Source organism: Marmota flaviventris, chromosome 13, assembly GCF_047511675.1.
Source record: "Marmota flaviventris isolate mMarFla1 chromosome 13, mMarFla1.hap1, whole genome shotgun sequence".
Lineage (NCBI taxonomy): Eukaryota > Metazoa > Chordata > Mammalia > Rodentia > Sciuridae > Marmota > Marmota flaviventris.
This window is the reverse complement of record NC_092510.1, coordinates 102,055,903-102,079,575: the sequence shown is the minus strand read 5'-3', so window position 1 is coordinate 102,079,575 and position 23,673 is coordinate 102,055,903. Positions and strand designations below refer to the sequence as shown.

Sequence of the window (23,673 nt, the reverse complement as noted above, 5' to 3'; positions counted from 1 at the left end):
GCGGTGTCTGAGAGGGCAGCCACAGAGGCGGGGGTGCACAGACTCCTGGGCCCTGCTCCCCTCCCCATTTGCACTGAGCTCTTGTGGGGAGGTTGCTGGAGGCTACTCTCCACCGGAGGAGCACTGAGCATCCCCCTGAGTGTCCAGGACTCTTCTGCACTGGGGATGTCCCTTCTCCATTTATTTATTTGTTCAATCATTTATTCAGGGGAGCCTGCGTTCGTGGTCATTTTATACTTGGAGTTATAATCCAATACTGAGCTATTTATTTTGCTACAGCTCGTAGAGTTCCTGCTTCGGGCACTGGGGACTGTTTGGGGCCCCTTGTCCCCGTGCCACCTCCCGTCTTTGATTTCTTCAGCACGTCGTCTTTATTTTGCCTCTTGACACTGTGAACGCTGCAGGCTCCTCTCGCGTGATTCCGGTCCTGGAGCCAGCCATCCCCCAAGGATCCCCTGTCCTCTGCTGGAGAAGGGTTTTGGAAACAGAGACCTGGGACAGGGTGCTCTTGGCCACCAAGGAGGTATTTGCTTCTTCTGGTCTCTGCTGTAAGAACACTGTTTCGCAGGCTGTGTGTGTCCCCGTCTATAAGGACGTCTACATGGAACCACCTGCACGGAGCTAAGTGAGCTCACGCTGGCATCGCCATGCTGTGTCCATGCCGTGTCCAGGCTGTGTCCATGCCGTGTCCAGGCTGTGTCCATGCCGTGTCCACGCCGTGTCCATGCCACATCCCTGACCCCAGCAGGGATGCCCCAACTCCCACAGCACTTCCCCCTGAACATCAGGTCTGCAGTGGGGAACTGCCAGCCAGGGCCCCAGGGCCACCTTTCCACCCCCTGCCTCGGCTCGTGGGCACGGGCCAGGTCAGCACCCTCCCTGAGGCTGCTTCCTCGTCTGTGACGTGGTGGATGGCACTGCTGTGTCCGGTTTCCATCCCGGGATTCACTGTGTCACCCCATGAGGTTCCCTCGCTGTGCCGTCCAGTTCTATGGAAGACAAGCATCCCCACCCTAGTGTGGCCAGCGTAGCTCTGCTACCCTCAGAAATGCCCCTGGGTGTCTCTCACCCAGCCTTTGTCCAAGAGGACCCAGCTGTTCATGATGGGTGGCCATCTTGATGGCCATGTGGCTCCCAGGATGCCATACCCACAAGCCACACTACACAGCCCCGTTCTTCCCAGCTTCTGCCCCAGGGAAGTACACGGGAGGCTCATCGTGTCCTTGGGTGGCCCCGCAGCCCCCTTCTCAGTGCTGAGCACTGCTCCGTCCACCCATGGAAGGGCGTCCTCCTGGCTCTAGCTTTGGCAATGAGGAAGAGTTGCTAACCGTGTTCATGAGTGGGTTTGTGAGTGGACATGAGCCTTCAGATCAGGGGCACGTGCCTAGGGGCACAGTTGCTGGACAACCTTACACTCTGCGAAACCTGCCAAGCTGCCTTCCAGAATGGCTGCCCCAGCCTCCTGGAGGGGACAGGGGAGCAGAGATGCAGCCACCTATCCTTTCTGAGCCCTCGTGTGCCCAGGATCATCCCCACCCCAGGCTCCTGCAGGGTCGGGCAGGTGAGGCCCACAGGTGTCTCGGCTCATTGTTTCACATCCACGCGCCTCTGCCCAGCCTGGGCTCCAGCTCAGGTGCCACCCGGGCCCCAGGCAGCAGTCACACGCCTGCACGGCTCCCCTCCCCCGGGCATAAGGTCCTCAGAGGAAGGTGTGGAGTCTGCTCTTGTCTGGAGGGCTGGCCTGGGGCGGAGACTTGCTTCTTAGGGCTGCTTAGGCTGACCCCAGTCAGTAGCCCCCCTCAGGCCTGTTTCTCGCCTGGGCAGAGGCTATCCACCTGAGGTCACATCACTGCTCTGTTCTTTGGGAGGAGCTCAGGCTAGCGGGACCCCATGCCTTCAGGACAGCAAGCTCACTGCCACCCTCCCAGAGCCACAGACAGAGGGCCAGGCCAGGGGAGCAGGTGTTCTTGCCACTCTCCTCCTGGCCTTGGTCCCAGGGCCTGGCTCCCTGACCCTCACACAGGGGAGGGCACCACCCCCAAGGGCTGGGCCAGGCATTGACGGATGCCTGCCCTGGAAGAGCTGGGGGTGGAGGCCGGGCTCCAGCCAGCCGCCCCAAGACAGCTTCCTTTTCTTCATGAGATCCAGAATCTGCCAGAGAGCTGCTCCCAGTGGGGTCCAGGACCCATGGCACTCACCCACCCCTGCAGGGCCCCAGGGCCACCTTTCCTCCTCGGCCTCCTCATCTACCCCACCTGCAGGCAGGGGCCAGGAGGAGGGGCCTGCCTGCCCAGGGACTCCGGCTGAGGTGCCCGGGATTCAGCCCTACAACCCTCCTGCCCTGGTGGGTAGATGAGAGTTCCTGGGCCAGATGGTCGAAAAGATGGGGGTAAGGAAGGAAGGGAGGGAGAAGAGATGGAAGGATAGATGGACAGATGGACGGGTTGACGGGAGGATGGATGGATGGGTACATGGAAAGATGGAGAGGAGGGAAGGAAGAAAGGAAAGAGGAGGGAGGAGAGAGGGAAGGGGCAGGTAGATGGGAAGACAGAGGGGGGAGGAAGCACCAAGTCCCTCCCCAGACCTTCCTTCCCCGGGGGGACCCCTGTCGACAGCTCTGACTGTCCTTGACCTGCAGCCTCTGCGGCTCACCACCAAGGGCACCTCGGGGCCTTACCTTCTTCAGCCCTCTCCCCGTGGCAAAGAGCCGTGACACCTCCCCTGGGGCTCTGGCCTTCCCCAAGGTGGATCCCCAGGCTGAATCCCCAAGGGCGCCAGCCCCCACCCCCGCCCAGGGATCACACTGGGGTCCAGCCTGCCTCCTCCCCCACCAAGCACCCCGTGTGAGAGCCTCTTCACTCCAAAAAGATAAGGTACGTGGCAACCAGAGAGCCCCTTCCAGGTGACTGGGACCTTTGGTCACCTGGGTGGTGGGACTCTGTCCTCATTACAGAGATGGGGAAACTGAGGCCCAGGGAGGAGAGGACCTGCCCGCATCCCAGCCTGCTGCCAGGGCAGTGGGGCTGCGTACCCAGCTCTTCAGAGGTGCTGCCAGTTCCTGCCCAGACCTGACCCTGCCAGTAGGCCTTCAGCTGGGCATCAGATTCTGCAAATCTCCCCATGCTTTTAATGTGCAGGAAGCCTGTGGACTCCAAGCCACCAGAATGGCTGCGGGGAGTGGGGGGATCTGCCTTGTCCCAGCACCCCCAGCAGGGGGCGGTGCAACCCCACACTCAGGCTGGGGGAGTCAGCCTCGTCCCAGCACCCCCAGCAGGGGGCAGTGCAGCTCCACACCCAGGCTCCTGAGGACCAGCACACCCCCCCCAGGTGGGGGGCAGGTGGTCAGCAGTGGTCTGGTCCCACCTCAGCCTCACTTCTAGGGACTCTGGTGGGTGGGGAGGTGGAGCTGGGGCTGAGGCCCCTCCCCTGTTCCTCCAGCTTCTCTGGCAGGTAGGTAGACATGCACACTAATGGCCTGCCCCTCCTTCACTCTGGGCCAGAGGGGTCCCCAGCAGCCTGGACCACCCCCAAGAGAAGGCGGGGCCATTTGGGTCGTTTTAGGGGTTGCGGGCTGAGGTCTTCACAGGGGCCCCTTCCCTGACTCCCTCCCTGCTCTGGCCCCCATCTGGGCTTCCCTGACCACCTGTGCTCCTGGGTGCTGCTGTCCTTAAGCAAAGCAGTGGGCCCAGGTCCTCTGTCCTGAGTGTCCACTACCCGCACCAGGTCCTCCAGGGGGCTCATCCTCATTCTCTCTGGAGGCCCCACCCCCAAGCACACCTTTCCCCCTCACTCTTTGCTGATGGAAGAGCCCCTTCCCCTCGGGGCCCACACAGGGCCAGGAACGTGTGACGGCCCAGCAGTATCCCACCCAAGGCCATGCTTCCACCCCCTACAGGAGGTCTGAGACCCACCCCACCCTGGTCCCCAGGGTTCCCGACACCAGGCCCTGTGCAGGCTCAGCCCGTGGCCACCTGATTCTGCTGGTGAAACACTTATCGAGCCCAGCATCTCCGGTCCAGAGGGACTGCCCTGGGCAGGCACTGTCATGGCAACCAGGGGTGCAGGGAGGCCGGAGGCCAGGTTCCCACGCGATGCAGACCTGGGCAGCTGCGGGCCTTCTGCTCTGATGGTGGAGCCCACCCTGGGGGCTGCCAGACGTCTCCCATGCTCCCCCTGGAGTCCCAAGCCAGGGCCCTGCCCCTCCTGGACTTACCTGCCTCAGCCCTGTCGGGTCCCATCACCCACCGGGTCCTTACAAACCGGCACCCAGGGCCAGAGGCACCCCCGCTTCCTGTCTTCTCCTGAAGAACTAGTGGCTGTTCTGCACCTTTGTCCCTTGTGCCCTCACCCAAGTCCCCCTGCAGGTGAGGGATGAGAGTCCATGGGAGCCATATCCAGGACTCAGGAGTGTGGGGAGCCCTCAGGGTGTAGACCCAGCCTGGAATCGGTGCCGTCAGTGAGCGTGTGGAAGGCAGGACGAGGCCTCAGCCAGGCCAACAGCAGGCCCCTGGGTCCCTCTTCCAGACCAGGGAGGGGCCCCAGCATAGGACTATACCTCCAGGAGCCAGAGTGGGCAGGGCCCACAAGGCCAGGGGAGGCCCATGCTGGTGGGAGGCAGCAGCCCAAGGATTTGGGGAGTCCCTCACCTCTAGTGGGACTGGAGGTGGGCCAGGGGAGGCTGGAGGGCTGATGGGGTCCATTGGAGTTGGCAGCGGGACTGGCAGGGTATCTAGACAACACATCCTGTCCTGTGGTCTCCCAAGCACCCACCATTCCAGGGCCCCAAGCAAGGTGAGTTGGGGGTATAGTCATCCCCTCCAATCCCAGAGGGGCAGTGTCAGGTGTGGGGTCCTCCTCCACCAGGGGGCTGGCCAGCCCGCCTCCACTCTCCCTCCTGCTCCGTCAGTCCTCTGGGGCTGGGTCACGTGTGAGCATGTTTGTGCATGTGTAGGTGTTTGAGTGTGCAAAAGCATGTGTGCATGCACGGGGCAGTGACCTCAGGAAACCCCAGTTCTTGGTGGCTGGCCCTTCTGCACACCACCAAGGGCAGGACCAGGCTCCAGGAGGGTGCCATCAGGACAAGGGTGCACAAGAGGGCTGGGGACACCATCGCCAAACTCAGGGCCAGTGTGGAGACGAAGGGCACCTATCACCGAGATGCAGACTGGGCGTGGTCGCTCTGCTACTAGACAAGCGGTAAGACGACTTCCTCACGCTGAGGCCCTCTGTGTGAACAGCTGTAGGGCCCGGTGGGGCCAGCCTGGGGCCAGGAAGGTGGCAACACATGGGCACATCCACTCATGGTGCCCCGGGTGCCAATGGAGGCTTCCTCCACTGGCCTCACTACAGACTAAACCAGGTGCCCAGGAGCATCAGAGGGGACACAGGGTGGAGAAATGGCAGAGCCTGAAGTTCAAGCCCCACTGCCTTGAGGCCCGACCCCGATGGGTAGAGGCAGGAGGGCAGGGGACGTGGTGGCCCTAGACCCACAGGAAGCCCCTGCGCAGAACAGACAGGACGGCGGGAGGCGTGTTCTGAAACACTCAGGTTTTGTTTCTCCGCTCACGTTATGTCTCCATGGGTTTCTTTTCCACAATTCCAACACCACCGTGGGCGGAGCCCTGGCGTCCGCCACGCGATGTTCAGAGAACAGTTACGCAGGGAAGAACTTCACAGTCAGACCGCAGGAAGGCAGGTCGCCAGGGACAGAGCACGGTGTCACAGGCCACTCGAAAGGGGAAGGAGACCCTGCGGGCTCAGGCCCACCTTCCCGCCCCCAGGATGGCAGCCACCTGCTGGTCTCACGGAGGTCCCCACGGGGTCCCCAGGATCCATCCAGACTGCCAGAAGCAGAGACAGAAGGGTCCCACCCGGCCACATCACCCACATACATGAGGGGTAGAATTACATTTGTACAAAAATAGATTCTTTTACCTTTCCCGACGCGTTAGACACCTTCTCTATCTCTGCGGATGCGTCACCCTCGCTAAGGCCGCAGCGGCATCCCAGCTGAGGCAGCTACAGACTGGGACAGGCTAAGCCGCTGCTCCGGGCATCTTAAAATAGATGCACCCCCTGGCCGCGGGGACTCACTCGACCCCACCCCACTCGGGGTCCTCAGCACTTGCTCACAGGAAGCAAATTTACAGAACAGGGAGTCAGTTAAAAACAAACAGAACACTGGCCACCGAGACGCGCCTCCTGTCCCTGGTGCGTGGCCTTCCCAGTCTGCACAGCACACACGTGCTTGCCACACACCTGCGTGGACAGGGCCCAGGTCACACACCCCAGTTCCATGATGGGGACATCAGCTGATCACCCGCTTGCTGCCTGCTCCAGCAGGACCCCCTGGGAACCCCTTGGGCAGGGGGCTCTGCACTGTCACAGGTGCCAGCCTGGAGTCCCTGGGAGCGCTGACTTGGCAAACTGATGGTGTGCGGCCGACTTCCCGCAGAGACCATGTGCTTCCAGAGTGACGACGGCTGACACATCCCGGGCAGGCCACCTGGCTCCGGCCGTCCTCACTTCCCAGCTGGGGCATGCCATCTGAATGTCCAGGCCGGAAGGTGACACAACAGAGGAGTATGCTTAGGCACCTGAGGCCCAGGGACCCAGGAAGCAGCAGCGGGAAGCAGCCCTGTTGTCCCACCAGGCCAAGGCGGGCATGGGCACGGTGGCTAATGAGCCGCTGTTAGTGCTATCTTTAGAAAATTAAAGATTGTCCCACCAAAATAATAATAATTACAAAAAAATCACCTTAATTGCGCCAGATTGGTAACACTACTAAAGGCCTGGTCGACACCCTGCCTCCCTCCAGGACCACTTGCCCGTCCACGAATCCCCTGCAGACAAACAGCATTGTACACACAGAATGTGACAGTGAGACTAACGAGAAGGGACGGGGAGCCCACGGGACAGTCTAAGGTGACGCAGGACAGCGGACAAGGCTGCACGGACCAGGGGGACTGGGGTTCTGGTGTCAGGAGGTGGTGGCCGGGGACCTCAGTGCTTTACAGACAGAGAGCTGGGCCCCCAAACAGAGAAGTCCCCGGGAAACCCCACCCAGGGCTTCGGGCAGCGCATGTGGCGGGGCGGCGTGAGTGCTGGGCACATCGGGTGCAGAAGGCACAGTGCTGGGTGGGGAACGGGGACCTGCAGAGCTCACGCCCTCTGCCTGTCCCACCATGTCCCAAAGGCCGCCAAGACTTCCCAGGAAAGTCTGGGAGGAGGGGCAACCGGCCCTGGTACAAGCGCGAAGTTCTCCTTTGTGTGTGCCCGAGCCGTGCTGAGAAGAGGGGCAGGGTGAGGGAGGACGCTTCTGGAATCTTTGATGGCCTCTGCCTCCAGCAGACTGGGCTGCAGCCTCTGCCCAAGTACCTCAGTTAGGGACCGACACACCTTTCCCGCGGAGGCCTGGCAATTGACCCCTCCCAGCACCCCCCACCAACCTCAGATTCCTCCTTCCGCCAGGGGCAGTGCACCTCTGCAGAGGTTGGGGAGACACAGGCCCTTCCCTGTGACACCTCCCCACCCCAACGGGGCCTGAGAAGTGAGCATCCAAGTCCTGGCGCCCAGGGGGCTTACAGTGCAAAGAGACCAGTCCAACGTGAGAGCAGCCCACACCTCGGAGCCCAGCAGGCCGCGCGGGAGGGGCCTGGCTGGACGGGGCTGAGCCAGGAAGCAGCAGCCCTCCACCCTTCAGGGTGGGCGTGAGATGGAGCCCCCAGTTAAGGTTCTGGGCAAACGTCGTCCACAGACAACGTGGTGCTGGGGGCTCTGGCAAGGCCTGCAGAATCTTCCAGACAGAACCAGCCAGCCAGAGAAGAATCCATACAGGGGTCCCACAGGGTGTCAGCTGCTCCAGGACACAGTGCTTCTGCCCACCCACGTGGCTCGTCACCCAGGAGTCCCTCTGGGTCTCAGTGCCTCCTGCCTCCCTCTGAGAGAGCCAGGCAGCCTCTAGCCTCCCGTCCCTCACAGAAGCCATCGGGGTGGCCGCCATCCACACATGAAGCCAGTGGAACTACATGGGGACAGGACAGCCTGTGTGCTGCCCACAAGGCCACTAAGAGGGTGACACACCACCCGCCTGAGACTGGGCCGTCCAGGAAGTGAGGACTAGCCTCGGTCCACCTCGCAGACTGCAAGGGAAGACTTGGGTAGGGAATGGGCCAGGGATGAGGGTCCGTCACCCTGGCTGAATGGGAACATAGGGTGGGGAGAAGCCGGAACCACACAATGACAAGAAGAAACCAATGGCCCTCGTTCCTGCAGCCTCCAGGTGGCCCAAGCCCTGCAGAGGTCAGCATGTGTTCTCAGTGTCCCGGGGCCAAGCTGCAAATTATCTTTGGAAAACAGGGCTATCCACCTCCACGCCAAGCGCAGTGCGGCCTGCAGCCCACGGGCCCCTCTTGGCTCCCAGGGGCAGGGGGGGTCTTTTGCAATGAGATGCCGGCCTGCCCCACCGGCCCTTCCTCCTGACCCGGACAGGCCCTCACGGCTGGCCAGGCTCCGGTACTCAGAGCAGGAGATGGCTCACTCCAGGGGGCGCGCGCAGGGCATCCCTAGAACCAGCAACAGCAAAGGACAACCCAAACGAGGCGCCTGCCGCTCCCCCAGCTCTAGGCCCTGAGGCCCCGGAGCTCCACGGCGCCCTGCAGGCGACACAGCAGGGGGTCTGGCCAGTTCCGGCCACCCTGGCTGCTGCCCTGGAACAGCCACAGCCTGGGCCAGAGACAAGCAGTGGTAAAGATGACGAGGTGGCAAACATCTCTTGGGATGGCAGTGACAAACTGCACCCGCAGGTCCACACAGGCCAGGCGGGGAGGGCAGGGGCAGGGCTAGAGCCGAGCAGAGCAGCTGCGTCCAGGCGGGGCCCGGACCGGGCAGCGCACAGGCCGGCGCAGGCCTAGGTGGTCTGGTGTGGGGCCTCCAGCATCTCCATGAGGAAGGTGTCGATGGGCGTGTCCCCAATGAGCTTGAAGAAGAAGAGGTGCTCCAGGCACTTGAGCCCGATGGAGCGCAGGGCCGGCAGGCGCAGCAGGAGCTTGGCAAACCTGTCAGAGAGCGGGTGAGTGAGGAGGGGCCGGGCGCTCCAAGAAGACCTCGGGCCGAGGGCTGTGAGGAAGGACCTGGGTGACGCCACGGTGGCCGGCCAGGGCAGGCCCGGTGGGCCTGATGGAGCACTTATGAGCATGGGCCTGTCCCACAGGCAGTGGGGCCACAGCGGGACCTTAAGGGGAGAGCAACGGCATGAACTGGGGGTCTGGGAGCCTCTGCTGGGAGGGCGTGAGTGGCGCCCAGGCGATGCCAGGGCTTGGCAGGCGGTGCCCAGTGGAGCAGGAGCGCTCTGTGCTGGAGCCAGCCCCTCCCACCACGCCCCCACGGGCACAGGGCCACCCCGGCCCAGGACAGCCCTACTGAGGTGGGGCCAGAGGACCGGCCGTGGTGGGGGTTGGCTGCTAAGGCCCTGCCCACCCTGGGAAGTCTCCTGGAAAGGAATCGTGGGAGGAGAGGGAAAGAGGTCTCAGGGGCACTGGGAGGAGGGACATGATGAGGGACAGCCACTGCAGACCCCCGGGAGGAGAGTACAGAGGAGGGACAGACCGGGGTGGTCCTGGGAGGCTCCTGTCTGCCCAGGCCTCTCCACACCAGCCCTGGAGGGGCTGGGGGGGGGCTCATTAATTATTAACAATGTTTTTATTTCCGGGGAGGAAGCCCTGGATCCTCGTTTTAAAGGCACAAATGCAGCCTGGCGTCTGGAGCAGGGCCAGAGAACAAGCCGTGTTCTGCTGAGCTGGCGAGACGGGTCCAGGCAGGAAGCCAGGAAAAACAAGCCGCCTGCCACCCCCTCCTGTCCTCATCCTCTGGGAAGTCTCGCCTTAAACCAAACCAGATGAGGGCTGAGCAGGCAGCAAGGACGCTGCTAACTGTGTGCGTGCCAGCTGGCAGGGGGGCTGGGCAGCTCCGGCTGCCCCACCCTCCCTGCACCCGACACCTGGTCTGCAGGTCAGGAGGCCGGGAGGCTGGGCGGGAGGCAGGTGGTGCCTTCAGAGAGCAGGGCAGGACCGGGCCTCACACGAATCCCAAGAGTCCCCGCTCCCCCTCCTGCACACCCAGCACCGTGGGCTCAGAAACGAGGAAAGATCCTAGTCCTCCTGGGCCCAGTTGGGCAGGGACAGAGCTGAGCCCATGCTCCAGCCACGGCCCCCTAGGCTGTGCCTCTGTAAAGCTCCTACTGTATGCGATGTTGGACGCCCACTGCTGGGGGACGGCCTCACCTGCCGGGCTGCTCAGGGTACTTGTGCTTGCAGTAAGCCTCCAGGGACGCGTACACCTTCTCCCTCAGCGCCTCCACCTCCGCCGGGTTCGAGAGCCCCTTGGAGTCTGCAGGGAGAAGAGCCTCAGGACAGACCCTGCAGCTGTGTGGACTGTCTCTGGAATCCACCCCGTGGCTCAGCCCATGGGCAGAGGTGGAGCAGTGGGCAGCCTGCTCCTGGACACGGCTGCCCACGGCTCCCCATGCAGGGGGGCTCAGCGTGATGCTCACAGCAGGGTGCTCTGGACTTGAGGCCTGGCTCTGCCACTTGAAAGCTACATGGCCACAGGTCAGTCCTCGACCTCCGGGGACTCACCAGTTTCTGTACCTGAACAGTGAGGAAGCTGCTCCCCGGTTGCCACGGTAACCGAGAGACGTGATGGGTGCCTCACTGCACCCAGGTCAGAACCCCCCTGACGTGAACAGAAGTCACACCCGCTCCCTGAACACAAGCCTGTTCCTAGGGGCAGCTGCAGCCCTTCCCTGAGAGCCTGGGATGGGAGTCCAGAGCTTAGGACCCGCGGGCCTGTGCCCAGGCTGCAGAGACGGCATGGTCTTGACCACCAAAACCACAGGGCACAGCTGACCGGGTGCTAATGCTGTTGCACTAGCACCGGCTCTGCCAGGCTGGGCAAGAGGCACGGCTCAGGTTTGCGGGTTGGCAGGGGTCAAGGCCAGGAGTGCCATGAGGAGCCTGTCCTCATGAGGCCTGGTGTGCAGGGGACACCGCCACAGCAGCACCAAGCCTGCTCCCTCCACGTCCTGCCACCACCCCAGAGAGAGAGGCAGCTTTGAAACCCTCTGCCCCTTCCCACTCAGCCGGCAGGGCAATGCCTCAGCGAGACCGCCCCTCCACCCTGCACTGGCCGCTCTGACCCTTACCTGGGAGGGGGCATCCTGCACACTGGCCATGCTGGGCACTGGCCATCCGGTGGCAGTGGCCATGAGGGGCATTGCCCATTTACTCCCAGCTTTTTGAGGGGCCCAGCCTGCTGCTGCCCCAGTGGGCCCCCCATAGCACAGTGCTGTACCCATGGGTGACGGACACTACCTTGGGGCCTCTGCAGTGGGAGTCCGGAGGGTGGAGACGAGGCCTGCCCGAGGCCTGCCCCAATCCTGCTCCATGCCGACCCCATGGCCATGGCCCCAGAAATTTCTGCCTTGGACCCGAGGCTGGAGAATGCTGGTGACCCCAGGACAGCAGGCCTGAGTGGGGGTCAACACTGACCAGGACACGTCAGATCCAGCCTGTGCGGAGCCTAGGTGCCAGTGCAGGACAGCAAGGCACTCCCACAGAAGTCCAGAGCCCAGCTGGAGACCACGATGACCAGCACTGTCACCAGGCCCTGAGTCACGGGCTGAGGCGAACTGTGCATGAGACCCGGGGCCAACCCTCAGGAGGCACAGCTAGTAGCACGGCTGTCCTCTGCAGTGTGGAGCCAGAGGCCAGGTTTGGGCCTCCAGGAGGGGCGTACCGGGGTTAAAGAGAACGATGGCCCGCAGGCAGCCCAGCTCGGTCTTGTCCATCTGCATGTCCCGCATCTTGGACACCAGCTCCGTCAGCACCCTGCAGGAGGAGGCAGATTCCAAGGTCGGAGTTATACACCTCTTGTCAAGGTCCCTGCCCAGGCACACCTGAGGGACTCTGGGAAGCCTGGTGTGGCAAGGACAGCTGCAACAGGCCAAGCTGGTGAGCAGCTGCCCAGACAGGGCCCAAGGGAAGAAGTGAAGCCCTGAGCGCCAGCAGCCTCCACACCAGGCACGGCCTCCCCACAGGGCACCTGTTCCCGGGCAGCTCGTGGAATTTCACACAGGGCACTAAGGAGGGGACGCCTAACCTCAGAGTCCAGGTGATCTGTGAACCTGCATGTGGGAGGCAGGGCCCCTGCCCCACCTGCCCCTGCCCTGCTCAGCTGCACAGTCCTGGCCACAGTATTTCCTTAGCTCACGGAAGACCTTCCATGAGGATGTGAGGATGCGGTCCTTCTAGGTGAGGAGCCAGGAGGGAGGGTGGAGCCATAGGGGAGGAGGAGCCATATGGTGAGGACCATAGAGAGGGAGGAGCCGGGGGAAAGGAGCCATGGGGAGGGAGGGGCCACAGGGGAGGAGGAGCCACATGGTGAGGACCATAGAGAGGGAGGAGCCGGGGGAAAGGAGCCATGGGGAGGGAGGGGCCACGGGGAGGGAGGAGCCACAGGGGAAGGAGCCATGGGGGGGGAGGAGCCATGGAGGAGGAGGTCTAGCTTCCTGTCACCAGCTGTCCATTTCCAGAGGGGAGACTGTCCTACTCGGCCTCCTCAGCAAGGTGGGCCCCTCCCTGGAGCCTCTTGGGCATGCTCAGACTTACCCTCAACCCTCCTGGTCCCTTTGAGAGCCATAGCTGATCCTGGATCCCACTGGCCTATCTCAGTCACTGGACCTGGGGACCCTCCAGCCTAATGGCTGCCCCTGTCCCCAAAACTGTCATATCTAGAAAGTGGAAATAGCTGATGAGGACAGAACCACTGGGGGCAGAGGGAGGTGGCCCAGAGGGACCCCTTGGGAGCCTGGGGGAATAGGCCCCTCTAATGAAGCCTAAGTGGGCCTCCTGTGGCCTCCTGACATAAGCTTGCTAAAGGCCCCGAGGAGTCCTGCAGCAGAGCATTACGCACTGCGCAGACCAGGGTAAGGCACAAGCCCTCTCCGCCTGCCACACCGGGGGCCCACGGCTGCTAGGCACTCTCCCAAACGTCTCCCTGCAGCTGGGAGAGTGCTCGCTCACCTCCAAGCCCAGGGCTCTAACAGGCTGCCGGGCCCTCCCGCTTCCCCTGGCCTGCTCCTCCTGGCCCCTGTTCCAGGAGCTGAAGCTGACACACAGGCCCCCAGATTGCCGGGGTCTGGCGCTGGCCCTCTGGATTCAAAGGTGGGGGCTGGCCAGAGCAGGGCCTGCTAGTGTAAACAGGCCCGCCATTCCAGGAGAGTGACCCAATGGAACCCGCCCGACGAGGAAGGGCAGCCCTCCAACCAGCACTGCCCCTGAGTGTGTCCACTGAGCCGCAGCCGAGGACACGCAGAGGTGTAGCCACACGCCCCCTGGAGGGTGAGGAGCAACAGCCTGGGACAACTGCCCTGTGTGCTTATCCTTGGGTTGGGCCACAAGATGCGCCCTGCTGCAACAGCCCCACCATCACGGCACGGTTTGTGACGCACCAAGCTCAGCGGCACGTTCACAGAACCGCAAGACTGACAGCGCCTGCTGGCCTTACAGGACAGTCCGCTTTCCTTCTCCCAGTGAACGTACAGGGTGATAAAGGAAGAGCTGGTCGCAGATGAGCAGCAACATCAGTGGTGGCCATCGGCCACCCCGGACACCACACGGACCCAGGACCTCCCCCCACCCCACTCGGTGCACCGGCTGGTGTCTGTGACTCTCCTAAGCAGAAGTGGTGCCAAGCTGGGTGCTGAGGAGGCTGAGGCGGCCAGACTCCACTCCCACCCCACCTGTCAAAGATGGCGCCCACCCCTGCGCTGTGGGCACTGCTCCTGTGGACGTGCAGCCCGGTGGCCAGCAGGATCCCATCCTTCACGGCGATGGAGCGGTGGGAGAAGGAGGCGATGAGCAGCTCGTTCCAGCCTGCGGGAGGAGGCACAGTCAGGCAGTCTGCAGGCCCCCTGGCCCGCCCTGTCCCTGGTCCCCAGGCAGACCCCAAAGCAGCACGTCACAGACCATCCTTTCCAAACCCAGACCAGCATTCCCAAAGCAGGCTCCATGGAACCCTCACTCCAGAGTGCTCTCGGCAGAAAAGAGGCTCCCGGGCACCTGAGTGTGTGCACACGGGCAGTGACAGCTGAGCAGCCCTGCGTCCAGCACCTCCCTCAGCAAACGCAGGAGCTGCCTCTGCACGTGCAGGATGCTCGTGCCTGGAAGTGGGAGAGCTCCCAAGGACTCCCTCTGGGACAAACAGGGACCGCTGCTGCCAGCTCTTGGGGACCAAGGTGTACCGCGTGCATCGCACAGAACGGCCAAGCATTAAAGGAAAACACGCTCCTGGCACCAGGTTCCATACCGACAGACACAGTGGACGACAGCAAGAGGGCGTGGGGGAGAGACGCTGGACTTTCACGGCGCCTGTAAGCTGAGACTTACCAGCTTTAATACCCATGACCACAGCTGTCCACAGAGACACCCGGGTGGTCACAGGCTCTGGGCCTCACGCTGGCCTGTCCTGTGGCCTGTCCCACCACATGCTGACTGCACTCCTATGAAGCAACCGCTGGCCCGCTTTACAGAGGGGAAAGGCAGCGGGGATCTGCACCGGGAGATGGGCTCCCACAGGCCACGCCTGCTCCCCACCGCGTCAGCCTCCATGAGTGCTCTGCACACTTGCCTCAGGGACCCCTTGAAGGAACTTGGAGACAGGCCCGACCCCCATTTCACACCTCAATACTTGCAGCTAGGGGGAGTTCCCGCTGACCAGATGGCCTGAGGCCCCAATCTCTGGCAGACCAGAGGTACAAGTGGTGTACTGTCCCCATGGCCGAACTACCCCTCGCCAGGTCAGCCAGACCCTCCTCACTAGAGCCCACTCTCTACCAGAGGAGGCGCCTGCACAGCAGGACCCTCTGCAGACCAGACTGGAGCGGACTGCGGTCTCCGAACGCACGGCCTGGGGTATGGCCCCAGAGGAAGGGGGGAGGGAGGACAGGGCCTGGAAGCCACGTGTAACCCTTGCCCACCTCGGTCCACCCACTGGCCAAACAGGAGAGGCACAGTGCCGGGTGCTTCTGTGCAGGAGCCAAGACTATTCTACACTGATCCTCAATGTCCCCTGGACAGGGGAAGTGGGCACCTGTCCGAAGACGGAGCCTCGCCTTGAAGCAGTGGACACGCACATGAAGTCAGCCCTGAGCACAGGCAGGCCAGGATCTCCCCAGGTCCCCACGGGCTCTCAGGACAGCGGCGACCCATCAGAATCCAGAACCACGGCCTGAAACCTGCACCTTGACCTTTCAGGCAGCCCCAGCCAGCCAGACCTTGTCCTGGGGCTGACCAGATCCAGCCCCTGGTAGCCTGGGCTTCAAACTCTGCTGGCTCCAGCTGAGCAGGCCCCACACCCCGGGGCTGTTGCAGGGCCTGGGGGGCCATCTGGCAGTGCAGCAGGGCCCCAAGTGCCACCACTCTGCTTGATGGGCATGACACCGCCAGCCCCTCAAGGGACACTCGTGGAACAGACAGGCACAGTGACGCAGCAGAGTCGGACCCTCCTGGGCATCAGGGCTGCACTCACACCCAGGAGGTCCAACTCTGGCTCTGGGATTCAGCCACCCCACCAAGTACCCCAAGCCAGTGGAACGTTGGGGCAGGCACAGAGCCAGGTCTGAGCTTCACGGAGCAGCCAGAGGCGGGCCAGCAAGGAGCCTCGGTGCGCGAGGCTGGGCAGGGAGACCCGTCCAGAGGCGAGGCACCATGAAGATCTCCCAGGAACTGGCCGAGGGGAGCAGTGTACCCACTCTGGGGACTTGGACAGCCCAGGTCCTGGGCTGAGGAAAGGGCCACACAGGCACCCAGTGCCTCATTGCTGAAGGTGGATATCACGGAGGGGACACACCAAAGGCCAGCACGCTGTCTATAGACAGCCTTGCCCACAGCTGTCAGCAGCCAGTGTCCCCAACACCCCGTTCTGCCACACAGGCGGGCAGGCCTCATGGTCTGCCCACCAGACAAAGATCTGCAGGTCCCAAAGAAGAACCCAGCTGTCCTCGTGTTCCATGCCAGTGAGGAAAGACCAACTCCTCTCTGCGAGGGATGCCCCACCTGGCCACTGGTTACCTCCAAGGACCTCTGGGTCAGGCGGGCTTCAGAAAGCCAGGGGAGGAGGGAGAAGCCCCGAAAGTGAGGGCAGAGCTGGGGGTGGACCCAACCTTGCCAGGCAGGATGCTGACCAGATTCTTAAAGAAGTCTGCACCCACAAAAGTGGGGGCTGCGCACCCAGCCCTGGGGGCCAGGGGCCGCAAGTGTAGTCAGGGGCCTGAGATAGAAGGCCATCCTGGCTCATCTGGATGACCCAACAGAGCACTGGAGTCCTTTTAAGAGGGAGGTGGGGGGTCAGGGCCTGTGCGATTCTGCCCCTGACTGGGTAACTTCCAGAACATTCTGTGCTTCACAGGAAGCCATCTCTGGTTGCTTTTTTCTTCACTTTCACCAGGGACCTGCCTTAAGCTGGCCAAGGCCCTGCAGGTTGGGGTTGGTAACAGCACCCCCCGTGGGGCAGCAGGTGGCTGAAGTGGTAGGAACACTCAGGCCCCAGGACAGCAGGACCTCAGGGGGACTTGGGTAGTCATCAACACCATGGCCACTGCAGGAACCTGGGCTCCCCGCTGGGCACTCAGTAAAGCTGGCCTCCGTCAGCACATCCCTCATGTCCATTTACAGAAGAGGAGACAGCCCCGGGTGGCCTCTCTGGTCTGTGCACCCACAGCTAGCCTGACCGCAGCCCCATGTCACACCAGCGCCGTGCCCCGGCCCAGAGTGGGGGAGGCTATGGGAAGCATGAGAGGCCCGGTGGGCAGACCCCAGCAGCCCTCGCCTCTCAGATGGCCGCTGAGACCCCGTCAGGACCCCCTTAGGAGGGAGGGCAGGGAAGCGAGGCCCCAGGGCTCTCCCTGCAGCCCCAGAGAGCAGGAGTGACACCCGCACCACTGCTGCCCCCACCCAGCCCTGGGCAGGTCTGGCCCTCACCTGCCCGCAGCAGGATGACCTGGTCGTCCAGGGGTAGCTCGGAGAAGTGTGGGATCCTCTTGGCCCACTCCACCAGCGTGAAGAGCTGCTTGTCAGCGGCCTGGCAGATGTTGGTGACGGGGTCATTGGGCTGTGAGGGAGAAAGGGCACGGTGCTCAGGTCCATGCGGCCAACACGTGGACAGAGCCAGCCTGGAGCAGGCCCTGCCCCATGGCTGACTCAGCAATAGCCCGAGAGAGGCCCTGGTCCTGACCCTGGAAAAGGGTCTTTGCAGGTGGGATTACATCAAGGTCCTGGGGACAGGAAATGACCCTCGACTATGGGGACAGGCCCAATGTCACTACAAGAATCCTTGTAGAAGGCAGGTGGGTCAGAGTGAGAGGAGGACCCATGAGGATGGAAGCAGAGGTCAAAGGGGACAAAAGGCCACTGGCTTGAACGGGGGCCAAGGAGCATGGCGGCCTCCAGGTGCTGCCCTGCTGACCCCCTGACCAGCCCAGTGCGGCTGACTCTGGGTTCCTGAGCCCACGAGCCGTGGCCCTCTGAACCTGTGCTGCTGTGAGCTGCTGTGTCGCAGTGATTCGTCACCACAGCCACAGGAAGCTCACACAGCCCGCAGGACCTCTGTGTCCCTCCCAGCTCCAGGAAGGTGCTGAGCAGGAGTGGGCAGGGTCACAGAGGAGGGTGCAGCTGGGTGGGCCAGCCCCTCACTGTGGTCGAGGTGACACGGGAGTCCAGTTCTACCAGACACAGGCAGAAGCCGGGGTGGACACTGCCTTAGTTCAGACACAGGCCCAGGTGGAGGTCAGGGGCCAGCAGATGCCTTCCAGGAGTTCTGCCCAGAGGGGCTGCCAGCTTCCTGTCCCTAGTGGGGGGAGCAGGGAAGGGAGCCAAGGCACCGGGCTATGCTGCTGCAGGACGGAACCCCTGAAGCTCCCGGGAGGGGACCCCTTCCTTCAGAGCCGCCGCAGCCAGGGCAGGGGCAGGAGGGGACCTTGGCAAGGCTCCCTTGGACAGAGACGCTCTGCTCAGCAGAGATGCGCAGTTAAACACCCAGGGCACATAAAAGGGTCTGCTCAAGTGGCCATGACGACTCACCTCGAGGCTGTGGGCCAGGAGGGGCTGGGGGACACAGGGGGGCTGGGAGGGAGTGTCATCACAGGGCTCCCTGGACGCAGCTTGTAGCGGTGGGGCCCCCTGCCGAGAGGGGCTTGCCCACGGCCCCCTCACTCACTCCCTCTGGGAACCCCAGCACTCACTAGGCACCAGGCCCTTGCCCAGCGCCCCAACCTGAGGTGCCCAGCTTGTGCCTCAGCCTGGGCCTCCCCTCCTGACACACAGGCTGGACGGCAGTCCTCACTGCCCATCTGCTGCAGGACGGCCTGAGAGGTACATGGGGCGTGGTGGAGAGGAGACCCCAGGTGGCCACGCCGGATTGAAGGAGACAGGCAACTCTGCATCGAAGCCCAGCAGCAGGCGGCCCTGCTCAGAAGCCTCACCCAGAGAACTGGCCTCTGCCCGGGTGCTGGACGGCCAGCCCCCCGGAGGCTCTCCTGGAGCCCAGGGTGGCAGGCTGCCTCCAGGAAGGGAAGAGCAGTCCTAAGCGTCGGGGCCTTTGCAGGAGGGGCACACGGGGCTGGGGAACAGGTGGCGGGAGGAGGGGAGGCTCAGGTTGGGTCCCAGCAGGGCCAGGCCTGGGGGTCTCTGGGGGGGAGGGGCTGTGAGGGCTGCTGGCTCCATCCCCGCTGTGCGGCTCAGGCCGGGGCTGCCCCTCTGAGCCATATTCAGCAGCAGACACCTAACGAGCTGCCACCTCCAGCCTTGAAGGAGCGTCGATGGGACCACCCAGGCCCTGCCACACAGGGGGGACGCCAGCTGCCTGAGCTGAGGCTGCTGAGCCCCCTCCCAGGGCCAGTTGGCCCACCTGACAGAAGGAGCACCCAGGCCAGTATACAAAGGGTGTCCAGCACGAGGTCAGACAAGAAGGCCAGCCAGGGGATGTGGCTCGTCCACAGGAGGCAGAGCCTGGCCCTGAGCAGCCTCCGTGCGGCTCTAGGCACCAACTCTGCCGGAAGAGCAGATGGCGGGATTTCTCAGCCTCCACCTCCTTCAGTTTCTGCTCCGTCTCAACCCTCCCCACGCCCCTCCCTCCCAGAGCAGAGGGGTGTGGGCACGGACCACAGACCAGGCAGAGCTGTCGAGGGTCGGAGCAGGTGGGGACTGCTCCACGGGACCATTCCTGGAAGGAAGGAGTCCCAGCTATGGACAGCCCGCAGGTCAGGGTGGCTGTGGACCTGGGGCACTGGGAAGCCCACCATGGGGGGCAGTGGCCACAGAGCCGGCATGTGCACAGCAGCTCCACTCAGACTGGGGGCAGGGCAGGGCTGCTGTCCCCAACCAGGGCTGGGCAGGAGGCACGGCTCGCACTCTACCCCCATGGCCTCACAGGATGGCAACAACTCACTACATGGTCACCACGTGCCAGGACCACGAAGGAAGGGACAGGCACTCTGAGCCCTTGGAACAGCAGCTGGTCTCAGAAAAGGACATTGATGAGGGCTCGGGCAGGGTCCTGAGACTGCAGCCAGAGGAGCAGAAGGACCGTGTTCCAGGCAGCTAGTGCAAAGGACCCAGGGCAGAAGGGAGTAAACGCCAGTAGGTGCAGCTAGCACAAAGGGGAAAGAAGTGTGAGCTGGGGGGGGGAGAGGCCAGGGTGACCCTGAGGTCTGCCTGGATGAGGGCTCTAGCTGACCTCAGGGCTCTGGCCCAGCCCTCAACCCAACAGAAATCCAGATGATGTCTCAACACCATGCTGGTCACGCCTGTGGCCGACGTGGGACCCATGAGAGCCATCTCGACCACGGGCCCCAGGCAAGCGGAGCCTGAGGGTCAGCGCCCAGCCCCGTACTTGGACTCAACAATCAGCATCACCCCACCAACCGGGGGCACAGTGAGCCACCTCCTCAGGAATCCCATAATAAACGGGTCCCCCACCAGTGTGAGCTCGTGGGGACCAACAGCGCTCAGAGCGGTGCAGGTGCCTGTGCTCCAGGAAGGACAGGCACAGAAGTCCCCTGCCTGGGGCTCAGTACAGGCCACAGGCAGGGCTGAGCCCACAGTCTAGGGAGGGACAAAGAGCAGGAGAGGCTATTTCAAGTGAGGCCAGGGGAAGCAATGAGAGGCTAGAGGGTCTGACACCAAGGCCCTGGGCACGGCAGGGACAGCACCAAGAGCCTCCCTGTCCTGGTCTGGTGGCTGTAGGGACAAAGGGGGCGGGGGGGGGGGGTCCAGGAAGGCAGGGGAAGGCCATGCCAAGGCCACTCCTACGGGCAGTCAGCATGAGGACAGCAGCTGGAGACCACGAAGCTGCCTTCTGCATTAACCGCATCACAGTGACTGCTGGCCGCCAGCCCCCTTGACGGCACTTGTGCCCTCCTGCCCGTGGACAGGGGATGGGGAGGCTCAGGGAAGTCCCTTGCCCAGAGCCATGCAGCTGCGGGCAGAGCCAGCCTCAGGGCCCACCTCTTTGGACTCTCTCCTGGGCTTAGCTCCTCATGCCTTCTCTGAGGGCATGGGGCAGGGACCCTCCAGCAGGGACCCAGACAGGCCAAACCCTACAGTGAACCCAGGACCCAGGTCCCTCAGAGATGGCTGGGGACACAGGACGTGGCTGCAGGGCCAGAGCTGCCTCCTGGCCTGGCCCCAGCCCCACTGGGGATGGAGACAGGGAAGGGTCGAGGGGCTCACAGGGTCTCCCGGCTGGGCAGAGGCCACACAGGTGGATGAGGGCCACGGCTCAGGCGCAGTAAGCAAGCAACCACAGGAAAGGGGCCAGCGAGCCACCCTGCAGAGGTGGACACCCACCGAGCTGGGGTTCAGGCCCATGTTCGCCTCCACGTAGGTCTCCGTCTTGGGCTCGACAGCCAACTCAGCTTCCAGAATCTTCTCCACTGGCATGTCTTCGTTGGCGCTGCTGGTTGACTCCACCTCGTTCTCGTTCCGGTCCTTGCCCCGCTGCCGCTCCTCCTGCACAGCTGCAATGGGAAGGTGCTGTCACCGGCCTCACCTGGGCCAGCCAGCGGCTCCCAGGACCTGCCGTGGCCAGGGCTGGGCCGTGCCAACTTGGAGCCAGTGTGCGGATGACACCAGCAGGCCCGGGGCCAGGTGAGGGAGACGCGCCATGCACAGCCTGGCCCCGTGCCCGGCCTCTCGGCTGGGTGCTCTGAAACCCAAGCCCACCTCTCATTAACTCACTGCACCCCGTGCACACCGCGGGGAGCCTGACTGAGGCCCAGAGCGGGCTGTTCCCAGGTCCCCAAATCAGAGACGGTGGTCTGTGGACCTGGGGAAGGCCGGGAAGCTTCTTGGAAGAAGTGGCAAGGAGATCCAAGGAGGAAATACAGCAGAGAGGGCAGTTCCGGCAGGAAACGACCCGTGCCAAGGCCCGTAGCCAGAGGGAGCCTGCTCCTGACCTGCAGCAGTGCTCACGCTGGCCAGGAGCCAATGCCAGGGCAAATGGGTCAGCACTGTGCCAGGGCAAGCGTGAAGGCAGGCCCACGGCCCCCACACTGGGCTCTGCAGAGGGAGGGCATGGGCCCTGCCCCGCCAGCCACACTCGGGACTCATGGCTCTGCCCTGCCCCCATGCCATGAGGCCTGGGACCTCCTGCTCCCCGCCAGCCACATGCTGATGCCCGCCAATCACCCTGGTAAGTAGCCCCAGTGGGGGGTCTGGAGCAGCACAGTAAGATAAACCACAGCAATGCCCACAGGCGAAAGAACCTAGATCCCAGGGTCCTGCCAGGCCCAGCTGAGCCAACAGTGGCCCAGCCTCTGGCCATCCCCGAGGAACAGGCCAGTGAAGGGGCTCAGGCAGGAGCCTTGCTGCCCTTAAGGACCTAGAGGCTCTGCCTCCTCCCCACCCTCCTGGGACTGCCATCCACAGCCACCCACCCTGGGCACCTGGGGACCCATCCTGCCCCCTCTGCCAGCCTGTCCAGCACCAGGGGTGCCACTGGGGCAGGCGAGGGTCTGGATGTGCCTTCCGGCGGTTCCCTTCAGACGTGCAGAAGGCCTTGCTGTCCTGCCTGGGCATGCTGACCCCAGCTGAGGCTCCACACAATAGCCCAGAGCCCGGGCACGTCCACCATCCCTCACAGATAAGGGATGCGAGGCTCAGAGGCAAAGCGACTCACAGGAGTCGGGACAGCAACAGGGGCTGGGGTCCCCAGAGCCGCCTCCGTCGGGCTCCCATGCTCCCCACTGCAGCCAAGGCCTCTCCGCGCCCCCCAACTTCTGTGTGTCCTTTCAGTGCTCGGGCACCGACTCCCCCGGCGCCCGCTGCCAGCTGGGGGGACCCACTCCCTCGCTGCCCACCTGATGCCACAGAACCAGGCCTTTCCCAGTCACTGCGTCCCAGGCCTGCATGGTGACCCCAGGCTGGGCCCATCACCAGTCAGCACCTCAGGTCCTCCCAGGCATCAGCTGAGCAAGCCGGCCACCTCCCCACCTCCAGATCCCTGACCCTGCGCTGGTCCAGGCTGCCTGGCCCAGGTCCTCTCGCTGGCCGCCCAGGGACGGAACAAACGCAGACAGCAGGAGGGAGGAGGGCGGGAGGGGCACTCATGCCTGTGGCACCCCCACCCACCCAGGTGGTCAGAGGCCACTTTCCTCTTGCCCACCCTCCCGTACTCCTCGAGGTCTGGGGGCACCAAGGCTCCCCAGTGTGCCGGCTGAGGGACCTGCAGTCCTGCTCTCCAACAGCCCCACATGGACCTCCCATGCCGGCCTCGCCATGCAGGCGGGTCTGGCAGGAGCCCCTCTTCCGGCTCCCCAGAGGCAGCCCAGGCACCCTTCTGCATCCCTGCCCCCAAGGCCAGCTCTCCAGGACACAGTGGCCTGGCCTGAGCAAGGGCCCTTGTCCTCACGTGGACGCGGGACAGGAGGCTGACCCAGCATCCGTAGGACACAGCAGCTGGGCCGAGGAGCCAGGCAGAGCCTCAGCTGACGTGGTGCAGGCCTGCTCTTCTGGAAAAGCCGACGGCAGGTGGGAGGGGCAGGGAGCCACACGTGTGGAGCTGGCCGCCGACTGGGAGGGCTGGCCAGCCCGGCCCCTCCATGCGGCAGGCACCTATCTGAGGAGGGATCACTCCTCCAGCCACAGAGGACACAGCCCTGGGGCCCAGAGATGAGCCCTCCACACCTGGAAGCCCCACGGCCCCCACCAGAACAGATACCTGAACAGGCTGCGGCAGCCAGACTCAGGCGGACAGAGTCCCCAGGCCCCACGGCAGGCTCCGGGTGGAAGTTCCAGCCTCAGAGCCACACACAGCCCCAAGGCACAACCAGCCCAGACACCTCACCTTCCCAGGTGGGGACGTCCAGGCTCAGAGAGTCAAAGGGGTGCGGCTGGCATCTCTAGAGAATTCATAGCTCAAAGCTGCAGGTTTGGGAATCAGGCAGCCCCATGACCTCAGAGCTTGTGCTATCCCAACAGCTGTGTGGCCCCCACGCAAGTCCCCAACCTCTCTGTGCCTCAGCTTCTTCATCTTCACAGTGACAATGACAAAGCCTGCTGTCAGGATGGACCCATGAGCAGGCTCTACCTGCCCAGCCCAGAGCCTCCTGCCCTCATGCTC

At 63.6% G+C, this 23,673-nt stretch overlaps 1 protein-coding gene across 2 annotated transcripts in view; it reads right to left on the bottom strand.

The window, feature by feature from the left end:
- Positions 1-5,532: 5,532 nt before the first annotated feature.
- The window catches only part of Rxra (retinoid X receptor alpha), a 93,281-nt gene continuing 75,140 nt past the window's right edge, over positions 5,533-23,673 (bottom strand). For both annotated transcript variants that reach the window (XM_071601134.1, XM_027942108.2), the window contains exons 5-10: positions 20,901-21,070; positions 17,037-17,166; positions 13,799-13,931; positions 11,794-11,885; positions 10,281-10,386; positions 5,533-9,056 (exon numbers count right to left, since the gene is read on the bottom strand). In XM_071601134.1, the coding sequence (XP_071457235.1) occupies positions 8,909-9,056; positions 10,281-10,386; positions 11,794-11,885; positions 13,799-13,931; positions 17,037-17,166; positions 20,901-21,070 (779 nt within the window). In that variant the 3' untranslated portion in view covers positions 5,533-8,908. The remainder of the gene's footprint in view (positions 9,057-10,280; positions 10,387-11,793; positions 11,886-13,798; positions 13,932-17,036; positions 17,167-20,900; positions 21,071-23,673) is intronic.